Source organism: Chlamydotis macqueenii, chromosome 1 (genome assembly GCF_036417535.1).
Source record: "Chlamydotis macqueenii isolate bChlMac1 chromosome 1, bChlMac1.mat, whole genome shotgun sequence".
Lineage (NCBI taxonomy): Eukaryota > Metazoa > Chordata > Aves > Otidiformes > Otididae > Chlamydotis > Chlamydotis macqueenii.
In genome coordinates, this window is record NC_141556.1 from 55,049,169 (window position 1) to 55,074,965 (window position 25,797).

At 50.0% G+C, this 25,797-nt stretch overlaps 1 protein-coding gene across 2 annotated transcripts; it reads right to left on the reverse strand.

Annotated features, from left to right (window-relative positions):
* Positions 1–191: 191 nt before the first annotated feature.
* Positions 192–25,458, reverse strand: SREBF2 (sterol regulatory element binding transcription factor 2). 2 transcript variants are annotated; one of them, XM_086751978.1, is made up of 20 exons: positions 25,248–25,458; positions 20,822–20,964; positions 20,578–20,707; positions 19,568–19,749; positions 18,569–18,709; positions 16,609–16,830; positions 15,363–15,477; positions 14,972–15,153; positions 13,961–14,153; positions 12,840–13,021; positions 11,889–12,162; positions 10,750–10,919; positions 10,366–10,534; positions 9,652–9,772; positions 8,022–8,131; positions 6,593–6,725; positions 5,867–6,035; positions 4,474–4,659; positions 3,681–3,792; positions 192–3,075 (listed from the first exon to the last, which is right to left on the reverse strand). In XM_086751978.1, the coding sequence occupies exons 1-20, from the start codon at positions 25,327–25,329 to the stop codon at positions 2,855–2,857; spliced, it is 3,237 nt and encodes a 1,078-aa protein (XP_086608104.1). In that variant the 5' UTR covers positions 25,330–25,458; the 3' UTR covers positions 192–2,854. The 2 variants fall into 2 exon arrangements, with proteins under 2 accessions (XP_086608104.1, XP_086608096.1); XM_086751970.1 differs by having other exon boundaries at positions 20,578–20,964.
* Between the last annotated feature and the right edge of the window lie 339 nt (positions 25,459–25,797).

Genomic DNA, 25,797 nt, shown 5'->3' on the forward strand with positions numbered 1-25,797 from the left:
CCACCAGGGGACTGTCTTCCGTTGCAAGGCACATAAGCTCCACTTTCCAGTTTATCTGGACAAAAGACTCACAAGGTTATCAGGCACTTGTGTGACTGGGTATCTCTGAAGGACATTTCAGGCTCACCTATACTTAGGAGCAGCTGCTGGGTGGGATGAAGAGGGCTGAGAGAAAGAGGGCAGGCGGGAGGTGGTGGTAACATTCGCCTTTATTAGGTAACTGATGCTCACGAGCCCTCGAACAGGGTTTTTCAGACAGCAGATATGTTCCCCGGGGAACCTCCCCACCACCAGGTGCACCTTGTTTCACAAAGCATCCCTACTCCAGACTCCATGTGGATAAATAGACTTTCTTCACATAATCCATAAAACAACTTCCTCCCACTTGCAAACAAAAAAAGTTACAGTATATACACACACATGTATAAAAAAAGTTGTAAGGACAGATAGACAGAAAACTTACGAACAGTGTAGAAAAAAAAAAACAAACTGGGCAAAGGTCCCTCGCCCTGGAGGGGAGGGAAGTACCAGCAGTGCTAAGACCCTCCGTGCATCGTGCCATTAGCTACCAGGGTTTCAGCCCAGCAGCCCTCCACCCCCCCGCCAGCTGGTACTCCCCACAGCCCAGCCCCCAGGACTCAGTCCACCGTTAAGTGAGAAAGTGAAGCCTCAGCATCACTGTTTTCCCAAAGCCTCACTTCCCCTTTTACTAAAGCATAAAACTTCCCACGCATTGCGCACAGATCTGGGGAAACATCAAATAACTCCGAGGTTGCCACAGGTAAAGAATTTCTGTATTTTAGGGAAAACCCATGACCGGGAAGACAGTGCAAGAATCACTTAGAGGAGAACAAGTAGGAGGATGTGACCCACCTATGACTGATAAAGCAGGAAACTCGGGATGGGCAATCAAAACCCACCCAAATCAAAGAGCTGTTTGCACACTTAGGACATCTGCTCAAGGCTGAAGTGGCTGCCACCGCCCAAACCAGAGCATCCCCTACACTGATCAAAGACCCACAAGAACAACCTCTCCCCTTCAGAGGATGAGCTCCCCTCCACCTGCCAGGCCGCTGGCCACCAGGCCTGGGGGTCTACCCCAAATAAAATGGGGGAGGGTGGGAAGCATCTTCTGGTCCCCAGGCTTTTGTTCACACCTATGGCATAGGGTCACTGAGAACAGGCTTTGCTGGGAGACAGACGTCCCCTAGCCCCAGTTTCCATCCTGTTGAAGCCAGGCAACTCTAGGACTAGCATTGCTCGTGCTGCAGGAATTTAACACATTAAATCCCCCTCCCAGATGCCAAAAGACCCCAAGCAAAGTGAGACAAGAAGCCTCAATCTCCTCCCCCTCTTTTTGGAAGGAGCTCAAGCTCCCATGCCTCTCTGCAGAAGCCAGATACATATAGAATTTTCTTGCAAAACAGTCCGAGTTCTCATTTTGTATGAGGAAGTTGGTCTGTATAGGCCTGACGAGACAAGATAAGACTGGGCTGCTGCCCACATCCAAGTGCTTCTAGCTGTCAACACAGAGCACGTGCCGGCTATGCACAGGGAGAAACAGTGATGCCCAGTCACCAAACGCTGGTTTCCATATCTGTGCGTGAGAGGGCAATTGCTCTGCACTTTGGAGAGATGCAACAGGAAAGGCAGAGAGAAAGAGGGCAAACCATTCCTTCCCTGTCCCCAATCCGCCTCCCCCTCTTGGAAAGTCACAGGCGATTCAACACCTGCCACGTCAAACCGCTCTGAACAGCGATGTCAACAGAGCCGGGAGACTCGTGCTGTGAGCCAGTGCCTCCCAGTTCCTGCGGCAGCTCAGGAGCTGCTCAGCAGTTGGAGAAGGGAAGGAGAAACACCTGAAGACAAGTTCTGGGACTGGGAGTTGAATAAAATTTAAAAAGAGTTTTAAAAAATTGTTTCTGCATCAACAAAAAGGCACCAGAGAAGCATTCATCCTTTACACAGAGTGCAGGGTGCTGCACGTCTACCCCTGCTGCCGCCCGGCGCCAGATGACCAGGGTCTGCTCAGCCTCCTACAAGCCCCTGCTTTTTGTAGGCTGCCACAAACCCAGGCCCCTGCCAAAAACTGGAGGCAGTTCTGATCAGAGGAAGGAGATGCATGAAGTGGAGAGGAAGGGAAATCTGCTGCATTGTTCCCTACGTTTTTGTAAAGCCACATACATGCCTATAAAAAAAAAAAAAAAAAAGGTATAAAAACTGTAGAGAAGTTTGCCGGGCAGTACTGGCCCCCAAGCGATTACTCCCAGAGCACCAGGCCGAGGGGGTGCGGTGAAAAAGCAGATTCCTGACACACGCAGCTCAAGGAAAGCTGGTGTCGTCCCCTTGTCTCTCAGGAACAGCCCCAGCATCCCTGCAGGGCAAGGCTTGAACGGCTCTTCTGCCCTCCCCCAAAGGTTTATTTCCCCAGAGAAGTTTGGGAAGGGGAACAAGACGCCCCTGAGGACAGACACGGGACGTGCCACTTCTCTGTGCCTTGGGTTTGCGGGCTTCTCCCCCCACCATCAGCGATGGGGGCTCTGGGTCAGGGCAGTGCTTCCCCGCAGCCCCAGGCACAGTCACAAAACCCACGACGAGACAGATTTCTGCTGCAGTGCCTGAGAACAGGCAAGGGGGCTAATAAAGCTAAACCTGGGGCAAGTTAAAAAACAAACAAACAAACAAAAAAAAAACCCCAGAAACAAAACCAAAACCCTCCCTCCCTCTCCCAGCAGCACAGCCCTAACCTAGCACTTTTTTTTTTTTTTTTTTTTAAGCTCCAGAAGGGAAGTCCAGGCTGATGGTCAGACCAGGCTGTCTTTCTGTCTTTGCAAGACGCAGCCCCACACTGGTGTTAGGAGGCAGCGATGGCCGTGCCCCCGCTCAGCTTGACGATCATCTGCTGGCAGTCGTTGCAGGAGCGCTTGTCCCCCACCTTCTCCAGGGTGCGGGCGGCCTCAGCCAGCAGGACGGCTCGCTGGCCCGGGGAAGAGAGGAAGGAGAGGGGGAGATGGCGGCAGGCCAGCAGGATGGCTGTGGCTCGCTCCCTCTGGCCCGGCAGAGTGTCCAGTTCACCTATGCACAAAGAGGAGAGGCAAAGCTCAGTATGAAGCTACCACCTGCATGATGAAACCCTGCCACACAGGCCCTCGACTGGCACCAGTTAGCACAGGCATCCCCAGCTGGTGTCCCCCAGCTTTAGGCTGCCAGGCAAGAGCAGTCTGAGCTGGAGTCAGGCAGGGACTGGCAATCCCATCTTCTACGGAGACAGTCCCTTTTCACTTCACTTCCTAGGGCTCATCTCAACACCAGCGCATACATCTGCCCCTTTTCTTAAACTCCTCAAGGGATTTTCTAGCCAGCACCACACACCTTTTGACTCCCTCCCAGTTAGGATTCCTGGCTTCTGCCTTTGCACTGACCGCTCCAAACTCCAGCCTGCCAAGTTTTGTGCATGTGTGGCTGCACAAAGGCAAATGTTTTCCAACCTGTTTGCCAACACTTCCAGCCCATGGTTGGCAGCTCACGTTAGCCAGCTTGTTCCAAGCATCACCATGAGCTATAGGCTGATGAGAGCTCGTTATCCCAAGCCTCAGACACAGGGAAGACGCTTCAGGCTGCAGCATTGCCCCTTCCCACCCCCACAGGCAATGGGTTGCTGCCCAGGCTCCGGGGCCCACCTTGCTTGCTGCTCTGGGGCGTGCGTCGCCTCAAGCTGTGCTCCAGCAGCTGGTGGGTGCGGGTAGGGCTGGCACCCGCCATCAGGCGCACAGTGGCCTCGTGGAGGAAGACCTGGAAGGGAATGCAGGACAGGGGGTGAGAGGTGGGCTGCCATGGGGGTGATGCTGTGGCTGAACATGTGTGATCCCTCAGCCACCACATTTCAAGAGCAGAGCACTGATGCCCTGACAAGAGAGACCCGCTTCCCCCTCCACCTGCCTCTAGGGAATTTGCAGGTCAGGGCAACCGTGAAGAGGAAAAAAAAACCAAACCAAACCAAACAAACAAACAAAAAAAAAAACCAACAAAAAAAACCCCAACCTTTTCACATGTAACTGAGTAGCCTGAAAAGGGGAAGGAATGAGGGCAGGGAACCGGGTGGAAAAAGGGAGAGCAACATGGCCAAGGAAGCCTCCTTCTACACTCTCTGGAGGGACTGATCCGGTCTGAAGTCACATTAAGAGGCAGGATGCCATGGTATTTGCCTGGCAACACAGATCAGCTGATGGCTTTCTAGGTAGAATCTAAGGCAGACACCTCCCCACGTGCACCGGACTCCCATGGGACCCTCCCTCATCACCCACCAAGAGGAAGTTTGGAGGCTGCTGGTAGCAGATGATCTCAGCGCAGGTGCCCGAAGCACTCAAGTCCACGTACACCCTATGTTTCCAAGGGTAATAGCTTCCCCATCATTCCCCCAACAAAGGGCTATAGAAGCTGGAGGTGGAGCAGGCAGGAGAGGGAAGCTGTCACCTTGCGATAGGCGGGCCTGAAGCCGTGGGCCAGCTTGCGCAGGCTGCCGAGGTCGCGCTGGAAGCCCGTCAGCTCGGGGGCTGAGGCGTGGTAGGTCTCACCCAGGGCCTGGCTGGCGTTCGCCTGCTTCTGCCACAGGCTGGTGCGGAGAGAGAGCAGCAAGTCACAGGCCAGCAGCTGGATCATCTGCAAGAGCCAGGGGGCCCGGGCACACACGCTCATTAACACAACCCATCAGGCGAGTAACAGGCCATTTGCTGCACAGCTGCTGACATGGCCCACGGGAGGGTGGCCACGGCACCTCCTGCCTGCCCAGGGGAGCTACCCAGCCCTCCCAGCTGAGCCACCCCCACCACGATGCACCAAAGGGAGCAGGACTTCGCCTTTTGCCCAAGCAGCATCTCTGGGGCCTGACACCCAGAGGTCCAGCCCAAGGAACAAATGTCAGGCTGTGCCCAAGGAGTGGCTGTCCCCTCCAGGGGAGCCAATGCCTCCACAAGTCAGGCCCCGACCCCGGTCCAGACAAGACACATCAAGGGGACACTGCACCAGCAATGCCCCAGCCTTCTGCAAAGGCTTTCCTGCCCAAATTGTGGCACTAACTAGTGAGAAACAGCAAAGACAGCCTTGCTACCTGCAGAGATAAAAAATGCAGTCTTGGCATAGCACACAGTGGCTGTCCAAACCCCTTTTCCCCATCTGCTGCTGCCCCCTAGCATCACTCGCTGCTCTCGTTGCTTTTAGGGGACTCTCCCCGCGCCGCTGAAGTGGAGAGTGCCTCTGTACTGCACTGCAGAAACATTGCACAGTCACTGCCACAACATGCAATGCAACTACAATGCACTACAGCTGCCACTCAGGAGCGACAGGAGGGACCAGAACTGCGTCCCATGTGCCACGCAGGGAAGCTCCAGCTTTAGGTAATCCTGGAAAGAGGAGAAACAAGCCCCACACAAACTCAGGAATAGCACGGCACAGTCCCACTTTTGAGGTAGAGTGTGCTGCCTGAAACAGAGCAGACTCGACTTAATGACGTCCTGCTTTACAGGTGTCAGCAACTTCAGTTGGAGGATGGAGTCAGATGCTTTCCGTGAGCCACATTCAAAGCGGTCAAAGCACCAGAAAGGGATGACAGCTACTGGCAGAACAGGACAGAGCTCAGCTATCTGAGACCATGCCCAAAAAAAAAAGGATGTTGTACTTGCAACTCTGCTCCTCCATACAGCAGAGGCAGAAAGATGTCAACATCCTTTGCACAGAAAGGGAGGAAGCTTCCCTTCTACTCCCACCAGACACAGGGTGGATTGAGAACACAGATACAACACAGGAGCGATACACCTGCAGCAAGATCAATCTTACAACCAAGACAGACCATGGGGCTTATAGCTCTTACATTGTTGAGCATGGTGCTGGAGACGCCGCTGCTCATGTTGAGGCTGTTCCATAAGTGACTGCTGGCCCTCTCGCAGTGACCCAGGGAGCTCTGCTGTCCATCTGCCTTCCCAGACAATGAGGCCTGCATGGCTTTACACACGTAGAAGGTGGCTTTCACCAAGGCATTCCTGAAAGAGAAAGACAGCACTGCTTTCAAGCAGTACCATGTCACGCTGCCGCAGGGCAGCTCCAAGAGCTGAGCTCAAGCAGCAAGCAGCATCAGCTTTCACCCTCCCATCTTCAAGAGCAGGGATACCACCCTTTTAGACAGAAAAAAAAAAAAATGATGGAAATTGTTCCTCACCTACACAGACTGCACAGAGAAATGAAAAGATGTTTCAGTGCAAAAGAATCAAGGTGGTGACACCAGCCTTTCCATCATTGTGTGAGTTTTGTTGTTTGATTTTGGAAGGCGGGAGGCTGTGCAATTAGAATAAAGCCAAAAGATGTCCCTAAAGAACCAATTTTGACACTCCCAGTCCACAGTTCTAGTATCAGCCTGCAAGCTTTGACCTACACACATTGACTGCTGAGCACATTTGTGTGTTGTGTTATTGTGTTACAGAGCACAAAGGGCGTGCGACTCCAGAGCACAGGTAGCAGTAGCCCACAGGACAGCATTAGGGGAACAGTCATCCCCTTTTAGAAGGAGCAGGGGTTTGAAAGTCGTAGAAGGCCTACGCACTCTGACATCTCCAGGGATTTTGGCATGCGCTCCACTTCTGCAAAGTGTGACCTCACAGCTGCGTCGTCCCCTCTGAGCCAACCGATTGCCATAGCCACTGCTGCTGACCACCACCTGCACACCACGTCCGGGCCTGTGGAACAGAATGATAAACTGCAGATAAGAGGACACCCAGCTCCTTCCCAATGGGAGAAGCGGGCAGGAATCACGTGCCCTTGCCAGTGCCTTCCGCTTGAGATCAATGCTAATGAGCCCAAACATGGGAATGCAGTCATCTGGGTAAATGCTGAGATGTGCTGCAAGAACACAAAGGAACTGGGTAGCAGGCAAACACCCTAAGTTTGACTGCAAGCAGAGTTTTGGATGCTGAGTTTGTATCTTGTCAACAAGAACTCACCCTGTCTACTTGTCTAGAAATCTGTTGACTTCCTTCCTGGTAAGAGTCTCCACTGACCAACCCAAAGTAACAACTTCACTCATACATACCACGCCTTGGCACTAACCACTATCAAGCCGGTAAATCAAGTTCCTGAATAGGGAATGTTTCCTCCATCATTTAACATTCCCTCAAAGGCCTCTCAAAGCCTACCTAGGGCCAAAGGACATATGCTCTGCTACTCCGACCTGCTTTTAAATTTTATGGCAATATGGACCCAAATATTGACTTCCCTTTCTATCAAAAAATTGTCCCTCAAAAAAGAAACATCTGGTTTCCTTTTTATGTTTGCTCTGCATGTTTTAGGTACAGCATAGTCATTCTAATCATGGTGTCTAATGCTCATTCCAGTGAGCTGCCAGGTGCTGTCTACACCACTGCTAAGCAAGGCAAACCCTCCAGCAGCCTGCTACCAGTCAAGTCCAGATGAGCACACAGCTCAAAATGAACCTACAGCTCTCACTGTCACACTAAATATACTCCAAGGGACTAAACCAAGCGCCTCCCAATACATGCCCAGAGCTTGCATACAGCAGAGGCTGCACGTCTCTGGAGATTGCGGAATACGGATGACAGCTGCTGTGAAAGTGAGGTCAACCTGTATTTGGTCCAACAGGTAATCAACTGGAAAAAAACACCTTCCCGTACCTCAACTGCAGCACTGCTATGCTTGTTTATAGGCTACACCCTTCCTCTCGCTTTTCATTGCCAGGAGCAACCTCTCAGACGAGGGCACGTTCAACTTTGAACGTGCCCGGCAATACAAATAACAGCAGTCTCACCTGGGCACCCAGCACTATGACACACAGCCAATTTACGAGCCTTCCCAACCACCCTCTTCCAGCCCGAGCCACTGCACCACACTGCGGTGTGCTGCTGGTCCAGCGACTGCATTTCTCCTTGCCTGGAGTTCGAGAGGTGGTAGGGACAGAGGGAACACGGAGCAGCAGTACTTCCTGCAGCTGGGAGAGCTTCTGGTTCTGCTGGACTTACCCAGGGCAGACTTGAGTACAGAATTGCTGGCAAAGGGTGGGGCTCCACTTCCCATCGAGTCCAAGAAAGAGTTGAGCAATTTCAGGTACTCCATGGCGCTGGAGAACTCGCTGAAACAAGAAGCAAGGCAGACCTTCGCTATGCTGCCGAACAGGAGACACCAAAGCCTGAAGGCATTTCTCCTCAGTTGCAAGGCATTTTTAAAAAATGTTGACCCATTACGCCAGCAGAAAATTCAAGCTCTACAAGTAACACAACACCACCAGATTGAAGAGGCCACCCTGAGAGTGGAAGGGCACAGACAGATGCTCAGGGAGGAGCAGCCTCACGTCTCCCCACGCAAGGAGACCAGCGCAGAACTAGAGTCAACCCTGGGAGTCCCACCTCAACTACAGAGACACAGGACATATGTTTCAAGTTGATTACAGGCTCCTTTTCAGTCCTTGCCTCCAAAAGAGGCTGAACTACACTCCTGTGAGTGACATATTTGCATATATGCAAATATACATGAATGCAAGTGACAATGCATGACTTCGTAGTGTTGGTCAGAAAGTAGCACATGCGACAATGATCTAATTCCCCAGGACATGCACCAGGGCAAGAACTTGAGCTCCTACAGCTGGGCAGGAAGGCTTGCTGCATTACTAAAAGTAGTCTTTCCCATGAGACAGGACTCCCACAGGAATATTGACAATCTATCTCACTTACACAAATCCTGCTGCTTTCTCTCATCAACAGCAGCATGTGATCACGAGCATTTGTATTGTACAAGCAATTAGACCAAACTGCTGCTCATTCTCTGCAGTGATGCTAGAAAACAGACAGGAGATTGAAAAAAAGAAGGTAAATGTGCAATATTTTCTCTACCTGTGTAAGGAAACCAGGTTATCTTCTCATTTGACACTTTTACTCACACTTTCTGGGGACAAGATCCTTACAGAGCTTCCCATACGTTTACAAAGCATTTGCCTGGCACCAGCAAATCTGGAGATTAGCTAGAAACAGTGCAGAATTGCTGGAAACAGCTGGGGCTCCGCTTCCTGTCGAGTCCAGGAAAGAGCTGTTCTGACTCCCACCTTTCATTTGGTCACAGAGCTTGCAGAGGCCAAGGAGAATTTCAGCCAATATCGTCTCTCCCACTCTTGCCACACATCACTGATTTTTCACTGCTGGTAAGTGTGGCACTTTGTTGAGTTAGGAGAACACACACAAGCTTGCCTCCACAGCATAACATAGCGAGCTAGTGGTGTCGCTCTCTGACATGCCAGACCTTCACGCTCTTAGAGGCCTGGATGTACGTTCTGGTCTACAGAAGTGGTAGGTGCACACTCATTCTAGCATTCCTGGACATTAAACTCAGTCAATGGATAAAGTGTTGTCTATCCAGTTCAGGAATCAACCAGCACTATGTCAACTGACACCAAAAACCCGCACGCACCTTTGACTTCAGAACTTTTACTATGAAGAGATAGAGCTGGTAGAGCTTACTCATCTAATAAGCTGCAGTGGTCAGACTTACTCTGTCGTTTCAAGTCTTTAATACGGACCAACCGCTCAGTCAATGGTTATGACCCCTGCCTCAGAGCCTGCAGCTGCGGCCAGCAGTCCCCAGTGCAGCACACAAACTTACCACGGCTCCTCATCCTCTTGTCCCGCTATCTCTTTTCTAGTCTGAGGCTTCACGAGTGAATCCACCGCTCGCTCTAGCAGGTTCTCACAAAATGCCTGATGAACTTGTGCAATAGGATCCGCTAGAGAGGAATTAAAAAAAAAAAACAAACAACAAACATACATACATTTCACTGGCATGCAGTGACAGCCACCTCCCAACACAACCAAAAAGAAGAATCAAAATGTAGGAGCAAGAGGAAGAGCAGCAGAGGGAAATTCTTGAGGAATAAATGCAATGATTTCTAAAGACTTAGTTTCAGGGCCTTTTTAACAACCATTCTTACTCATTAGCCATTACTCTTACTTGTTAGCCTTTAAAAGCTTCAGCCCTTGGCTAAACATCTCTGTGGCACTTCAGCCACTCAGCAAAACACTGCTCTGAGGAGAATATACCTTGGTCACCCCAAAGTCACCCCTCAGACATTTGGGGACACATTGCAGTTGTGTCCCAGCAACAAAGACACAAGCGGGATGACACAGTATGCTGTGCTCCTGCAGGCTGAGGAGAGAGCCCTTAGCTCCACAGCCCCTCTTGCCCATCAAGACCACAAGCAGGGCAGACATACAAGAGCACACTCTCAAAACAAGACACTGGCTTTTGTCCCTGAGGTGGAAAGAATGTCAGGCTCGAAGTGCTGGGAGGCCACGCACTCAGGGCACAAGCGGCTCTCACCAGGGTTCCTTTGGGTGCAGTACAAGCTCTCCTTCGCAGCAGACTTCACCGTCCAGCTTCGCTCCACAAAAAACTTCTGTCCCAGGGGGTGGCACAGCCAACGCAACGAGTCAGGAATGGCACTCCGCTCCGAGCTGCACAGGCTTTGAGCTTGGCTTAGAAAGTAGCTCTGGGGAAAGGAGAGGCTAAGACTAAGAACAGCATCCAGGGAAAGAGACACATCACCGAGGACAAAGGTTACATCATAATTACAGCTCGTATCATAATTGCAGGCCATATTGTAATTGTAGTGCTTAGCAGATGCCCTGAGCTTCAGCAATGCCAATTGCAGGCCTTCCTAGAGCTCTGCTTGGAGGTGTGATGGGAGAGGAGACGACAACTCACCGCTAGGAAGCCAAGCTTGCCTCCACAGCGGGTTTTCAAGCCAACCGCAGCCGTCAGGTGGATTTCTGCCATTGTGCTGGGTGGGATCTTTTCTTCTGCGCACTCAGCCAGATTCACAGCACACAGGGCCATGTGCAAGCCTGAGTAAGCTGAGCTGGAGGGAAGTTTACCTGCACCAGGAAGGAAAGGAAAAGAGTTAACTTCTAATGCAGCAGTACCAGCTACTAAACACTACTGTGATTTGCAGGGCTAGTATCCTAAAGAGACAAGGAGAACCTGCTGACAGGAGAAGTTTACAACACCGTATGCCTACTTTGTATTCAGGCAACAGAACAACCTTCTTTCCACAGATCCCAAGGTTGGCACCCGCAGCTTCGCTTCTGCAAGAAAGCCCTGTATAGCTGAACTAGCTGGGATAAAATCATCAGCAAATTTCGTCTCACTACACTCATCACTATCTTAAAACTGAACTCTCTTGCAGCCCGCACCTGTACCTGCCCAGATAATACTAAGGACAAGTACTTATCCCTGGTGGCATGGCTGCAATTCACACAGCATGATTAGGCCACAAGGAAGTTTAGCGTATATTTCTGACATTCTCAGAGCCTATTAAAATTGCAAATTGGTTTGCCAAGGAAATGGCAAAAACAACCGTTCACAAGGAACATTCAAGCACTTCCTCAGTACACGCGCACACACCCAGGTTTTCAAAGCATATCAACACCAACTGGCAATCTGCACTCCACACAGCTTGGGAAATTTAAATTCTTCCAGCAATTAACCCCAGCCCTCACTTCCACATTGCATTCCCAAGTGACAGGGATGAAACAAGCCCTTAACAGCAGCAAAAAGTGACTGGACTCAATCAGCTGCTGCTTGGGAGAAACTCAGTCACCTCGGCAGACTCAGAAACATAACTCGAGACACTGGTTTTGCTTCAGCCATTATTATAGAGCCGTTTTATTGCACGAACCTGTTGTCTTTTAGTAAGTGGCTCCTGAAACTCATCAGGCTCATTTCTAACAGCAGCCCTCCAAGAGGCAGGAGGCCATAGTGCTCTCCCTGTATCCCCCAGGATCAGCTCCAAGCCTCCTCATTTGGCAAAACAAGGACAGCAGATGTGCCACCTCTGCTCTTACCTGTTATGTGGAGCTGATGAAGCTTGTGATACGCTAGAGCTGCGTCCCGAGCGCTGGTCTTGGCCTCATCCTCAAAGCCTGCAGTGGCCTCCCTTGCCCGCCACTGATGAGAAGTCCTCTTCAGTAGCCACCGCACCAGTGCCAGCTTCTGCAGGCTATAGCGGATCACATTCCAGGACAGGCTGCAGGCCAAGTCCAGGCGGGAAGTCGGCAGCGCTCGGCCAAGTACCGACAGGCAAGTTTGCAGGTTTGACGCAGCTGCAGCAAAATCCCCCTGCAAATAACACGACAAAAAGGTTCAACAACAAAAAGCACCATCACAGAAACGCTTTAGGACCTCGTTGGCATTGGGAGCAAGAAACACTGATGTGCAAGCTAGGACAAGACCTTTAGCTGAGGGAAGGCAACACAGTCCCAGTAAACACGAAGGCAATTTACAGTAGCTTCCAATCTGGCCCTACACATATCTTTCCACACATGGCTCTGATCCTGCACTGCCCACGAGACATCGGCACTAGGTGAAAGGAGCTTCCTGCCTTCTCAAACAACATGGAACTTTCAGGGTACCCATATCAAAAGCCAAATGTTGCCTCAGCAACAGAAACTTTCAAGAGGCTGGAAGACAGCAGAGAAATAGACACAGCAGAGGTCAGATTCTGGACAAAAACCAAGACCTCACTGCCAAAGATTGCTACAAGATGTAGCAGCAAGGAACAAGGACACAAGTTAGGAGCCTCTTCCAATGTTGACATCCAGGCCTCACAAATTTAGGCTGAGGGAGGACAGCAATCCACTCAAGACAACTTAGTACCAGCTTCTCTGAAATTAGACAGGAAAAGCCACTTGAGGAACACCATGCTCTCACAAGTGCCGAGCCACCGCCTCACTACGCCACGTTTATCCACACCCTGTCCTAGATGATGCATTTTATGTAGAACAAGTCAACTTTACCCGTGCCAAATCCAGGTCTGCTTGCTTGCGGTGCCTCCAGAACGTGACCGATGACCTCGAGTGCAGCCGGGTCACCGGCTCTCCATGCACAAGGAGCTTTATGAAGACGCTTAGTACAATCACTCCATTCACGAGCCACAGGATCAGTGTGGGCAGCATCCAGCCAAACCAGCCACCCGCATCTGCAATGGACATCCCAAAAGGAAAGTTGAAAGCTAATCTGGACGCTGAAAGCCTAGCAACAGGATGAGCACAGACCCAGAAGGATGTCTTGCTATGCTTGCCACATGTGGTATCGTCTTTTGCAAAGACTGTATTTTAATCAGGAAACACCTGTATCAACAGCTCTTCATCTGAACTCCAAACTACAACATTCCCAACTAAATAGTTATTTTTACACAACTGATTTATAAAAAATTGAGTCAGCACTTAGTTTTCCTAGAGTACCTTGTACTCTGATTTTCCGGTCAGATACACCCATGGGCACTCAATACTTCAGTGTCATTTTCTGGTCTTAATTAAGTTTACAAAGCGACACTGAGGAAGCATATTTCCCAGTGAGGGAAATAACAGCATGCCTACAGAATCCCCTGCCCTCCTCTAAGCTGCTCTAGTCTAATAAGCGTATTGAACAAACCAGTTGCAAGACCCAATATCAACAGTGTTTCTGAAGTAATTCTTCACCTGTTACTTCATTACTAAGTTACAAAAATCAGTTAGTTACCTTAAAAACAGATATAGAGTGAACATGCCTCAAAGACTGCCTCAAGCGTCTGTCCCAAGAGCCCAGGCTGTTGGGCTGCAAACAGGTGCCCCCTCTACCTCACCACGGCCGAGCAATGGCTGGTTTTGTGCAAGAGGAACGCTGGACGTGGATGGAAACTGGAATTGTGTCCAAGCACTCTTGGCTGGCTCTCTTCCCACGCCCAGTCCTGCAGTTACTACCCCTCCCCAACCGTTAAACAATGGTCGTACAACTCCCTGAACACACAAAATCATCCTGCTGAATCATACCAAGTGTCCACCTCATGACCTGCAGCGGTCACAGCTGGAGATGGTCTTTAGGGAGACCACATAAGCCTGGGACGCTTTCTGTAGTCCAAACTATTCCAATTCGTTACCTGACTCGATGGTCAGCACGTTCCTGCCAGAGCCATGGCGCACCAGGCTGTCGGATTCTGGGGTTCCTCGTGCGTTCAGGAGGGATGTCAGAGGGTTGAAGGAAAGGCAAAGGAATGTGAGAGCACAGAGGAGTATTCGAGAGCGATCCACCATACCAAGTGCCACAGGAGGAGAGTCAGGCTCATCTTTAACCTTCAAAGGAATACGAGAGGATAGAAAAGCAAGAGGAGGGGGGAAAAAAAAATTTAAAAAAAAAAAAAAAATCAAAAACTGCTTACCATTCTGTAGAACAAAAAATGCTTATGCCAAGGGAGGGGTAGGGAAGGAGAAACAGAACATGTTTTAAAATTTGCTTTTAAGATAAAGATCAGCGAGAACTCCAGTGAAGCTTTCCCTAGCTTAGTAAGATAACGCTGAAGTATTTGAGTGCCTTTACCTTCCTTCTGCTCCCAGTCATTTCAGTTATCATTAACTGGATCCTTGGTTTAGGCTAGGATTAACCTTTGTTGCCCTTACTCTTTTGAGGATCTCCCAGAAGATCCACCTCTTCTGTGATATCCACAAAACAAACCTGTCAGCCAAAGATAGCTAACAGCTTTCTGTTACTGTGGTTGGTTACAGTCTCAGTAACCACAGCTGATGTCACCATCCATTTCCAAGCTCTCCTGCTTTACTCACTGGACATATATATCCCTGGAAAGCCACGGGCTCTTTGGGTCATGAACATGCACTGTAAGTCCACAGAGACCCTAGAAGGGCTGAAGGCTAAGCACAGTTCTTCTAGCAGCTAAGGTATGGCTCAAATACAGCCCAGGAAGTAGTTTCAATCACTTAAGGAAGAGAATGCACCCATGCACCTTCCTCACCCTTACAAAGGATCTCTGACCCGTACACATCCGCTTGCCTGATGTCCACTGGTTCCACCCTTGAGAATTAAGATAATTTAAATCCCAGCCGTTAAGCACCCCTGAAGTAGATGCCTTGAATTTGACAATCAAAGTTGCAAATACCTTTGCATCATCAAGGAGTGGGCTTCCTGGCTCTGAATCAATGGAATAGGGAGAGAAGCCAGCCTGGGATCCCGAGTCAGAGGCTGGAGGAGACATCAAGAGCACGTTCTGGTTGAAGTCATCAATCTTCAGATCCACATCGTTATCAACCAGACTGCTTAGGTCGATGCCCTTCAATAGCTCTGCAAGAAATTAGAGTGCATTATGTACACATTTCTCGACCCTGTGTCCAACCAGGATTGCTCAGTTTGGCTCTATAACCTGGAGCAACACTGGCCACTATCGATGCAACATGCATGTTATCTACCTCTGTCAAGGACAAGAAACTGCAACAGGCATCCTACATTCATGCTGATCACCTCCCCCCTGCTGCAGAGCCGCCACAACTTACTGTTTTTTTGGTTAGCCAGCTTCAGAACCATGTTCTCCTGCCTCAGCTTATGGTTGGCCTGCTGCAGGTATTTAATGTAATCAATGGCTTTTCTCAGAACTCCAGACTTGTGCATCTACAAGGAATAAAGATGTACAGAAAGCAGTTTGTAAAAAGACTGTCAAAGAGCCACTCCTGCTTGGAGGGAGAGCACAACACTTTGTATTGTCTGGTGACAGAAAGAAAAGGCTGTAAAGGACCACTCAGCAGCTGTGAAGAAACTAACAGCAGACACGCTCTGTGAGCAAGTATCAGGCTTTGAAAGACACACAAGGACTGGGACCTCTCAAAGATCTTATAAAAATAGTACAATAGAAACAGATTAACATCCAAATTACAACAGAGTTCACACCTAGGTTTCCGCCAGAAGCAGTCATTTGAAAGTACCATCATTGTGAAATGAAGTGGTTCTATTCTGGGATGGAACAAGCTGCTGGCTGTTAACCACTGCTCACCATTTAAATTCTGAGATAAGCAGTTCTCTCCTTACCTCACTCCCTTGGACATCCCCATGAAACTACTTGTAGACAAGTTTAGCTTGAAAACACAAGCCCAAAGTACTATGAAGCCACTGCACATTACCAATGTTTTTAAAATGTAATCTTCCAATTCCACCTAGCAACAGCAGGGGACTTCATGAGCGCATATATTTGTAGAGAGACCATGCAAAGCATCAAGAATACCACTCCGTGTGCTGCCAGCATATGAGGTAAAGTGAATAGGACAACGCTCAATACATGGTGTGAGAAAGCTTCTAATATTTGAGCAAGCAGGAGTTTTTACAACTCAGTACCCAAGGAAACAAATTTGAAAGCTCTGTAAACCCTTTTCCCTAGTGCAGTCACACGGAAAAGGGAACCTAAATTAAGCAAGCTCTGGTTTGGCAGTTATCAAAACATCCACTTGGATAGTCTACCTAGAGGGCAAACTTAAGTCAGATATAACATAAGAACAAACAAACAAGATATAGCTTGTTTTCAAGAAACAGTACCGCTAGCATAGTAAGACAAACATTTTGCAGCTGACCCTTCCTGAATACAATTACCAAGCTTTCCATGGCACAAGTGTTTCTCACCAGTCTTAGCCCAGTACACGTGTGCAGACTACTAGGAGTTGCATGTACCCAACCGCTTCGTTTGGCAGAGTAATGAGCACCTGAAGACAAAGTATTCACGACAGTAGATTTGCTCTTATTCCACATCCCTACCTTGGCATCAGTCCCCATGACAAGGTCCTTCAGCTCAATGATCTTGTCATTGATGGATGACCGGTAACGCTTTTCAATGATGTTGTGAGTTGTTCTCCTCTCTCCTTCTTTAGGTGGATCTGGTTGCTTGACACCCCCAGGAACTTGCTTGATAGGCACCTTTTCTTGTCCCACCATCACAGGCAGTGTGGTCAAAATGGTCCCATTACTACCAACGAGGGTCTACAAAGACCATGCGTAACAAGTGTCACAAGCAGTTAGCCAATTTAGATAAAGTTTATGATGGCAAAACAAAAAGGAGTAAAGAAAAGAAGAATCGGGAAAAGCTTGTACAGCTCAGAAGACAAGGAAGATGCCAGTTTCCTCCCTTCTTCCTTAGCTGGCATGAGCATTGGCAGAACAGCACAGGAAAAATCTGCCACTCTGCCTCCCACACTGGTCACTGTGGAGCAAGAACATCTCTTGCTCTCCAAGAGCATCAACACTCCTCCGCCAATTCCATACTCTGTTCATCCATTAACAAAGAAACAGATCAAGGCTCCTCCTTGGTGCTACAATCCTTACACCCCAAGTGTCCAAACTCACCTTTTCTGTGGACAAATAAAGTAATCAAATCAGTAACAGGCAATGCTACTTCCAAACTGGTAAGGGCAATGCTAGAAAGGACCTGACTACAGAAAAAACCAAACCTTGGCTTGACCAATGCAGTTGATTTGAATTTGATTAAATGGGACAAAAAAAATAGATCCATAGCTACAAAAATGCCTTAAGATGTGGAGCTAAGGCAACAAGAAAAGCTCAAACATGGACATCTAGATGGAAGACAGATCATCTACACCAAACTAAAGCAGCATGTAGTCTGTGATAAAAGATGATGAATTCCAGGAGAACAGTTGCACAGAAAGGCTTCTAGGACAGTCAGAGTAAAGAAAGTTTTGACTACTTAACCCAGCAAAACAAGACTGAGAAGGGTACACACGTTCTCTAAAGTACACCAACGATCAGGGAAGTGGTTATGGAGAGGAAGAGTTATTTCTGTCAAGACAGACTAACATAAACGACAATTAACTAGCTGTGAACAACTTCAGGGACAATTTTGACTCTGAAGTAGTCTTTTAGTTGGGATATCAGAAATTAATTTAATTTCATTTCAAGATAGAACTTGACAAGTAAGTGAATTTAAGTCCTATACCTTTCCTTGGCTATTTTCCATCAAATTTCAATTTGTTCAAAATGCTTTACGGATTGCGTCTCAGATAGACACAATCACATAAGCCTCACCTCTGTGTGAAAACGCCACCTATAAGCAAGCAGGTTAACTGAAGGTTTTAGCCTGGCAGCTAACAAGTACATAAGAAGCCTACCATGCTATGTAAAAGAAGTCAAAACTTAAGTCCAGACTTGCAAGTTTATCTCCCCCAGTAAATATTTGAACAGAGATATCTGTTCAAAACGTGCAAGATCGTAACAAATGCGTCTTTGGGGGCACAATTTTCTCAGAGCTGATAAGAAGTGGAGGCCACGAAGCACAGCTGCCATCTCCAATGATTATACTGAATCCCCACTGCAAGTGCCATCTGAAAAGCAGCTACTGAGGGGAAAAAAGGTTCCACAGGTACTCCAAGTGAGTTAGCTTTTAGTTTCAAGTATCTTCCAGAGGTTGAAAACCAGATGGAATTTTTAGGTCATATTCCTCTCCTTGTAAACCAGGAAAAGGTAAACAGAAATGTGCCCTTGGTCTTTGCTTACTGGCCATGGGAGGCTGCCAAAAAAAAGTACAATCTGTGTGTTTAGCCTTGGTAGAAACAGGGCATTACTCACTCTGGACATGTCTAGAGCAGCCCTCAAAACCCCTCCCGTTTGCACCACTGCAGAATACCAAAGCCCAAATCTCTTCCTTGCGTTAAGAGGAAAGGACGTCAGCAAGGAGAGCGAAGGAAGAAGAACATCCGTACGGTACCTGCAGAGCTGTGGTCTGAATGGGAGTGGTGAGTGTCGTCAGCGCTGGGTTCTGTACCGCGGCCATAACAGGATTACCGTCCGCTTTCAGGGTTGTCAAGACAAGAGAGTCTGTTTTTATGATCTGAGGTTGGACCAGAACCTAGGTGGAAAAGAGTTACAGGTGAAGGGGAGAGAAGGCACATATTTCTCTGCGATCTCAATAACCAGAAGTAAGTGATGACAGAGTTGTAACTTTACATCACAGTGGACAGCAAAAGAGCAGGGCCAGTATTTCTTTCAACTTGCGCCCTGCATCATCTGGATGGTTTTTGTCAGCCGCTGATGCAAACTCTGACTGTACCTCATTGATTCTCAAACACACATAACACTACAGATGGCACAGTACAATTGAAACAGAGAAACTTTTTCATATTGAGAGAGTCCCCTAAGTTTTTATCTAATACAAAGGCACACAAGACTTTCTCACTCTTGTGTACATTTTAAAACAACAAATTCACATGACATTGTAGAGGCAAAAAGGTCACAGAAACTGTGGCAGAAGAACTGGAAGAAAACATTCTGGTATCAGCCAGCCCTTGTAAGCCATGGTTAGAAGTGTTGGACTTGCAAAGAAGTAGGCAAAAGTCAAAGAAAGTCTGTTCAAGTAAGGTTTCCAATTTGGTTTGTCAGCACCAAGTTACAAAAATATTTTAGATCAAGTTTAGTTATGCAGTGTTTCAGTAAAAATTGTTTCTGAACGTTGCCCACTACTTGAAGTCACACCACAGCTCACAACAGAGACCCTCACACACGACTTGCATGAACTAAAACACTCCTGGAACACAGGCTGGCTAGAAATATTTCTCTCACCTAAAAACATTTGTGCAAAAGCGTTCCTAACCAGGACCACCAGCCCTACAAGCTTTGTCACCTTTCCCCTGTGAAGCCAGGAGACCAGACCTGCAAAAGCAGTTTCTTCTTCTGCTGGATCCCTGTTTCATTCCATATTTTTACTTACTGGAACTTGCTGGACCTGTGGTGCAGCAACCGTCTGGACCGTGGCTGGCGTCAACGTCTGGATGGTGCCGTTGGCAGCCTGTGTTAGCACTCGTTGGGCCTGCACAGTCTGCACTTGCTGCTGGATGGTAACCGGCTGAACCTGAGAGGACGTCACCAAGCTCTGGACTTGAGGCTGTAGAACTGAAAAGCAGAAGAGATGTCAGGAACAGCCCAGAGACACAGGTCTCCATTCTGGAGCGTGCAAACGCTCCTAGCTTCACTCCTCCTCTTCCCAGAGCATCTCAGTAGGCAGCGTTCATCTAACACATCCCACGCGTTGCGAAGCTTCCAGCTCCTTCGGTGCCTCCTGCAAGAGGACGCTGCACCTAGAATAGCAGCTTTCCAGGAGGCACAGAGGATCAGCTAAGAGAAAATAAAGCCAGAAAACTTTGGCTTGATAGCACAGGACTCATTACTTCAAAAACAATTACACGGTACATCCACCAGCACTCACTCACTCCTGGCTGATCTTGGTGGATCCAATTTAACACAAGTACTGCACTCAAGAGGCTGGTAGTTAAAATGTGCCTTCATTCTGGACTGCCACATGGGACAGACTGGAGCTCTAGGAGTGCCTACTGCACCCATCAGCGGGAGGACAGGGTTACCAACAACCATTTCTTACACATACTTTTCTCAAGCCTCCCAAAGAGCCATAGCAGAGAAGGCCATCACAGAGGAGAGCAGCAAGAAGACAACTATCACAAGAGCTCACACAAGGAGACTTAAGATCTCATTTACGGTGGTTTCTCATGCTTCCCCAACTCCAAAGCCACGTAGGCAGGAGAACGGACATCCCACAGGCAGCACCACAAGAAAAAGATTGTAAGGCTTGTCGTGGCCAAAGATGCTTTTGGAGCATCATCAACACTGTTTCTCACAAGCATACGAGGCACTCCTGTAGCAAGAGCACCCCGAAATCGCGAAAGCACCAGGCACATCTGTAGCCTTAGCACCCCAACCCACTACCTTGGAAACTCGTGGCCGCGTTCTGGTAGATCACCGGCTGCTGGATAATCCTGGTCTGGGGAGCAGAGCTGAATGTCGGCGTGATCATCACGGCCTGCTGCTGGAGCTGAGGCTGAAGCGGGGGCCGGGGCTGAAGGAGAGGGGCTGATCGTGGAGGGGCTGGAGGCGTTGCCTGAGCTGCTTTGACTGGCAGGCTCTGGAGCTGGGGGGAGGCGGGGGGCGGCGGGAAAGACTGGAGCTGCACCTGGCTGTACGGTCGCTGCAACTGCGGCTCCAAGGTCCCACCGCTGCTGCCACCGCTACCGCTGCCCTGGAAGGTGCCACACAAGTGATCCGAAAACAGATCCGGAAAGTCCCCTGCCTGATTACTGACGAACTGCAGCATCTCTGTGAAACAGAATAAAAAGCAGTCAATCCCAATTTATTGTCTCTACACTTTGTCAGCCACCATTAGGTCAGGACGCAAATGCTGGCGTGCGTGGGAGCGCGCTGGGTCCTTCAAAAAATTCTGAAGGGAGCTCTGGGTCCTTCAAAACCTCTGGAGAACACCTCACACCAATCTAACATCTCCAGAGAGAAACCAAGAGGCAGCCAGCAGCGAGGCACTGCTGCCGCTGTCCAGGGGGAAAGGCAGGAATCTCCTGCAACGCTTTCCCAGAATACAGGCTGCAAGCAAAGAGTAGAAGTTAAAGCCACCTGCAAGACACCTAAAATGTTATAGTCTTGTTCCAGCACAGCTCCAATCTAATCCTTGCAGAAGGAAGAAACCAAGCACCTCCATGATTCCAGCACTAATCGTTCTTTCATCCAACTTTTAGGGCAGCTTCAAGTCCCCTATCTCTCCTGCCCTGCTGGGAACCTGGAAAATTAAGAAATGGGGTAAAAATTTAACTTAACTTTGGTTTACTTTCAAGTGTACCAGAAATTGGGGAAAAAACACTAAAGGAAACAACACTTTACAGAACTGTAGCAGAAGAAATCCAGGTGTTTAAACCACTAGAATAACTCTTTTTGTTCTTTTTTTTTTTTTGGCCTATTTCTCCCCGGCCTGCAATCACTGCACAGCAGTTCCTCTCCATCCCACCTTCTCCAGGATTTTATCAGTCCACATCAAGAGGGCAACGCTACAGCCCCACCCCGAGGGAAAAAAATTTCACAACCGAGAGATCACTGTTCATAAGTGAAGCTTCCTCTTCCCTCCATCTAACCCAACTTAATCCAATTACGCACCTTAAGCCACCTAACGCTTCCCCTGATCTGTGTGTGGGTGGTGGCGTGACGAGTCAGGCACCCTTCCCCACCCCAGGACTTGCCCGTGCTACACTGGCTCTTCCACGGTTTTCTGAAAGTCCCATTAATTTTTTTTCTGGAACTAGGGAGAGAGAGAGAAGAAAAAAAAAAAAAAAAAAAAAAAAAAAGGAAGTGGACCCACAAACATGACAGAGGGTCTATAATTAAATCATAAATTTAGGTTTAGAAAGTAGAAAACAGATTTCTGATTCATAGGGGGAAAAAAATATAGCAAAGGGCTCCTTACACCAGGAGCTGTCTCGTCCACAAACCCGAAGGACGTTGCCCCTGTGGTTTATGACGGGGGCTCGAAGCAGCAAACTTTTCATGAGATGTTTCCATGGAAACTGTCCCAGCAATAACAGGGCTATTAATTTGCTTCTCTGAAATGCCACTCACACGTTATCCAATTAATTCATCTGACACTCCTAAGACAGAGCAAAGGGATTGTCCTCCAAGCCTCTCGCTCCCTCAACGAACATTTCGCCATATTTCCGCGACGCTACTCTTCTAGCCTTCCGACAGCCACCTCTCCACGCCCCCACAGACATTTCAGCATCGACCACAGCCGCCACTCTTCAGAACTCGAGTCCGTCGGACGGAGGAGCTTGGGAGATGTGTCCTCCTGACCTATTTCCAACCCGATGCTAAGGGGGGGGGACACGTGGTTCTTCGGCCTCAAGGACCAGCCGGACCAAAGTGTTGTCTCCACTTCTAACCAGACGAACAAAAGGGTTTTTTTGTTGTTGTTGTTTTTGTTTTTTTTTTCTTAATGCAATGACTCAGTAATGTTTCACAAAACATTACTGGAGCAAGGTGAGCTGTTTAAAGATTAACACTTCTAGATGGATATTAAGCAGCTTTTCACCCTCCAACTGACTCCAGCTAAGACCATCCCAAATAACCCCCAACACGATAAACCTGATAATCCTAACCACATACTTCTCAAGCTCTTCATTCCGTGGCACTGCTATTTTACTCTCAGACAGCACTACTGCAAGTGGAGAATAAACACAAATCCCGACAGATCAGCTCTGGAAAAGCCAAATTTCAAGTATTGCTTTTTTAAAGAATATGGTGTACAACACAGCAGATTTAACATCTTATTAAAAAAAAAAACAAAAACAAAACCAAAAAACCTACTCTTATATCACAAGTTAAAGCACATCTTTATCATAGACTTAACTTTGACTAAATGCAAAACGTCTAAAGATTAATTTTTAAAAGTTAAGACTGCCAGGGGACCAAACCCACTTCTTTTAAAAGTGCCCAGGAGCTTTCCTACTGGCCACACAAGGAAAAAAGCAGGAGCAACAGGAACATCCAAAATCCAAATCTCTCGTTTTTTAAAGACCTTCCCCTGCACAGAGAACACAGCGAGCACCTACACCAACTGTCAGAAAGCTCGGGCGCTTTTGGAGGACAGCTCTTGGTGACAAACCCAGTGTCCCCAGATCACCCACACCCTTGGCGCCAAAGAGGTCTCCATCCCTAACGTGGAGCGGGACGTTACCGCAGAAAACCACTCCAGCACAGCGCTGAAAACACCACCAACAAGGCATTACAAAACCCCGACGCACGGGCTGCTCTCCCTCACGCTCCTGCGGATGCCGAGCTTGGAGAAACAGAAAGCGGCCGAGATCCCAACCTTGAAGAGAAACTACCTCTCCGCCCCGAACCCAGACACGCTTCGCGCCCATGATCCACCGGGACTTCGCTCTCCGGCGTTACCCTGGTGGCACGGAGGTGCCCACGACTGGTGCAGAAGCTTGTGCTGGGGCAGGAGGCAGAGCCAGATGCCTTCGGCTCAGCGCCGGGACCCCTGATCAACTTCGCGTCCCGTCCCGGAGCGCGACCCCAGCATCCCAGAGCAGTTGGCAGAATTTCCAGTGCCGAGATGAATCCATGTCAGAGCACCAAAAAAAACCCCAGGACTGTCATCTACCTCCTCCTCCCCAGGAAAATCCACCCCAGGAGCCGGGGAAGAAGGCGAAGCTCTTTTCCTTAAGTTACTCATCGCTCTGAATCACGCCTCCCTGGGAACACAGCGGCTCACAGCCAGCTCCAGGTTCACCGGAATTGGTCTCCCTTTCCAGACGGGTGGCGAGAAGTCATGACGCTTTGCTTGAAGAAGAGCAAACACCGCCTTCAATTCGCACCGGCAACTTTACGAGCGATAACTAAGCCCCTTCCTTTCTCATAAGGTATATTCTTGTTTTACGTGCGATAAAGTAAAGACAAGAAAAAAAAAAAGTATAAATTTCACTACACTGCAAACCAATCGCAATCAGAAACTTAAAGCACCGGTTTAATTTTATCTGCCAGCTGCTAAGCAAGGATGCGTTAGGCATCACCCCCTCCGCCAAAGCCGAGCTCTGGGATGAGAGCGGAGCAGAGCCGGGGAGCCAAGCCAGGTCCCCATCTCCAGCCCATGGCACAGCTCATCGAGAAACTCTTTTTTTTTTTTTAAATGGGTTTTCGGGAGCTGTTCTGGAAAGACTAAGTAAGGCTTCGTTTTGCTGCACTTCGGTGGAAAACGGGGATTCTTCCCGTGGGTCTGAGCTCTGCTGTCAAGGCGGTGAGAGAGGTTTTAGGATGATACAGGGGGGAAAAAAAGGGAATTTAAGTAGTTACACCTGTTTTGGTGGCGGCAGACAAGAAGGCATGGCCTCCTCCCACGGGCACTAGTGGAGGCACAGCTCCGGCAATCTCCTAGCACCGGCTTCAAGAGACCCACGAGGAAACACGAGGGGAACCCCAGGCACCACCGTCTACCCCACGGGTCTGAAGCAGGAGGAGAGAGGCAAGGCAATTACCTTCTCCAGCCCTCTCTCGTGGCGGCAGTGGCCACGCGTGGGAGGCAGCGGGGGCTCGGACCCCCATCCCCCCACGGGGCTTCTTGCGGTTCCGGCCTCGAAGCCCCGCGGCGTGGGTCAGCCCCATCAAAGTCGCTCGAAAGCGCTCCCCAGCTGGACTCTGCGCGTCGGCTGCCCCCGCCACGCAGGGAGACACGCACCCCTGCCTCAACCCACGCGAGAGGGGTGGGGGAATTCCCCGCTCACACCCCGCTGCCCCACGCGCGCGCTAAAAGCCCTCCGCACGTGAGAAACGTACCCCACGCAGCGCGGCCAAGCCGGTGCGGCCAGCTGGCCGCCTCACTCTGCGCTCCCACTCCGAGTGGGGCGGCGCGGGGGAAACACGACACCCCACGCAGCGAGACCCAAAAGCCGCCTCCACCCACGCACCCTTCCCCCTTCTTGGTCGCCACCAGCGGCCCCCGCATCCCCCGGTGAGAGGCGCGGACACCCGTGGAGGAATGAGAACCCACCCCCCCCCCGCCCCGCGTGGGGGAACCCACGCGCGCCGCGGCGCCCACCCACCGTCGATGTCGCCCAGGGTGAGCTCGTCGCCCAGCTCGGTCAGGGTCTCCATGTTCTCCGCGCCCAGCTCGCCGCCCTCCATCGCGCAGGGGCCCGGGCGCGCCAGCGCATGAACCCGAACCCCCCGCCGTTCCCCCGCTGCCGCCGCCGCTCCGGTCGCTCAAGCGGAGGCTGCCGGCGAGCGCCGCCGACCCCGCGCCATCTTGGGTCGGGTCGGCTGGGCGCGGGCCCCGCCCCCCACCTGCCGGCCGCCACGGCAGCGGCGCGCGCGCGCGCGCCTCGCCTCCCCCCCCCCCCACGCCCGCACCCGCGGTTTGTTGTCAATGAGACCAGGTCGCCCCCGGCCAATCGGCAGCGGCGGCGGCGCGTGGGGTGATGGCGCGTCAGCGATCAGCAGCTGCGATTAGCATGTGCGGGCCCCGCCCACCTGATTAGAATATTCATGAGGAGGGGGCGGTGCCGACGGGGGAGCGGCCCTGCGCACGGCGAACACGCGTGGGAGCGGGACGAGGGACGCCGGCTCCCCACAGAAAACGCGGCAGGGGCGGAG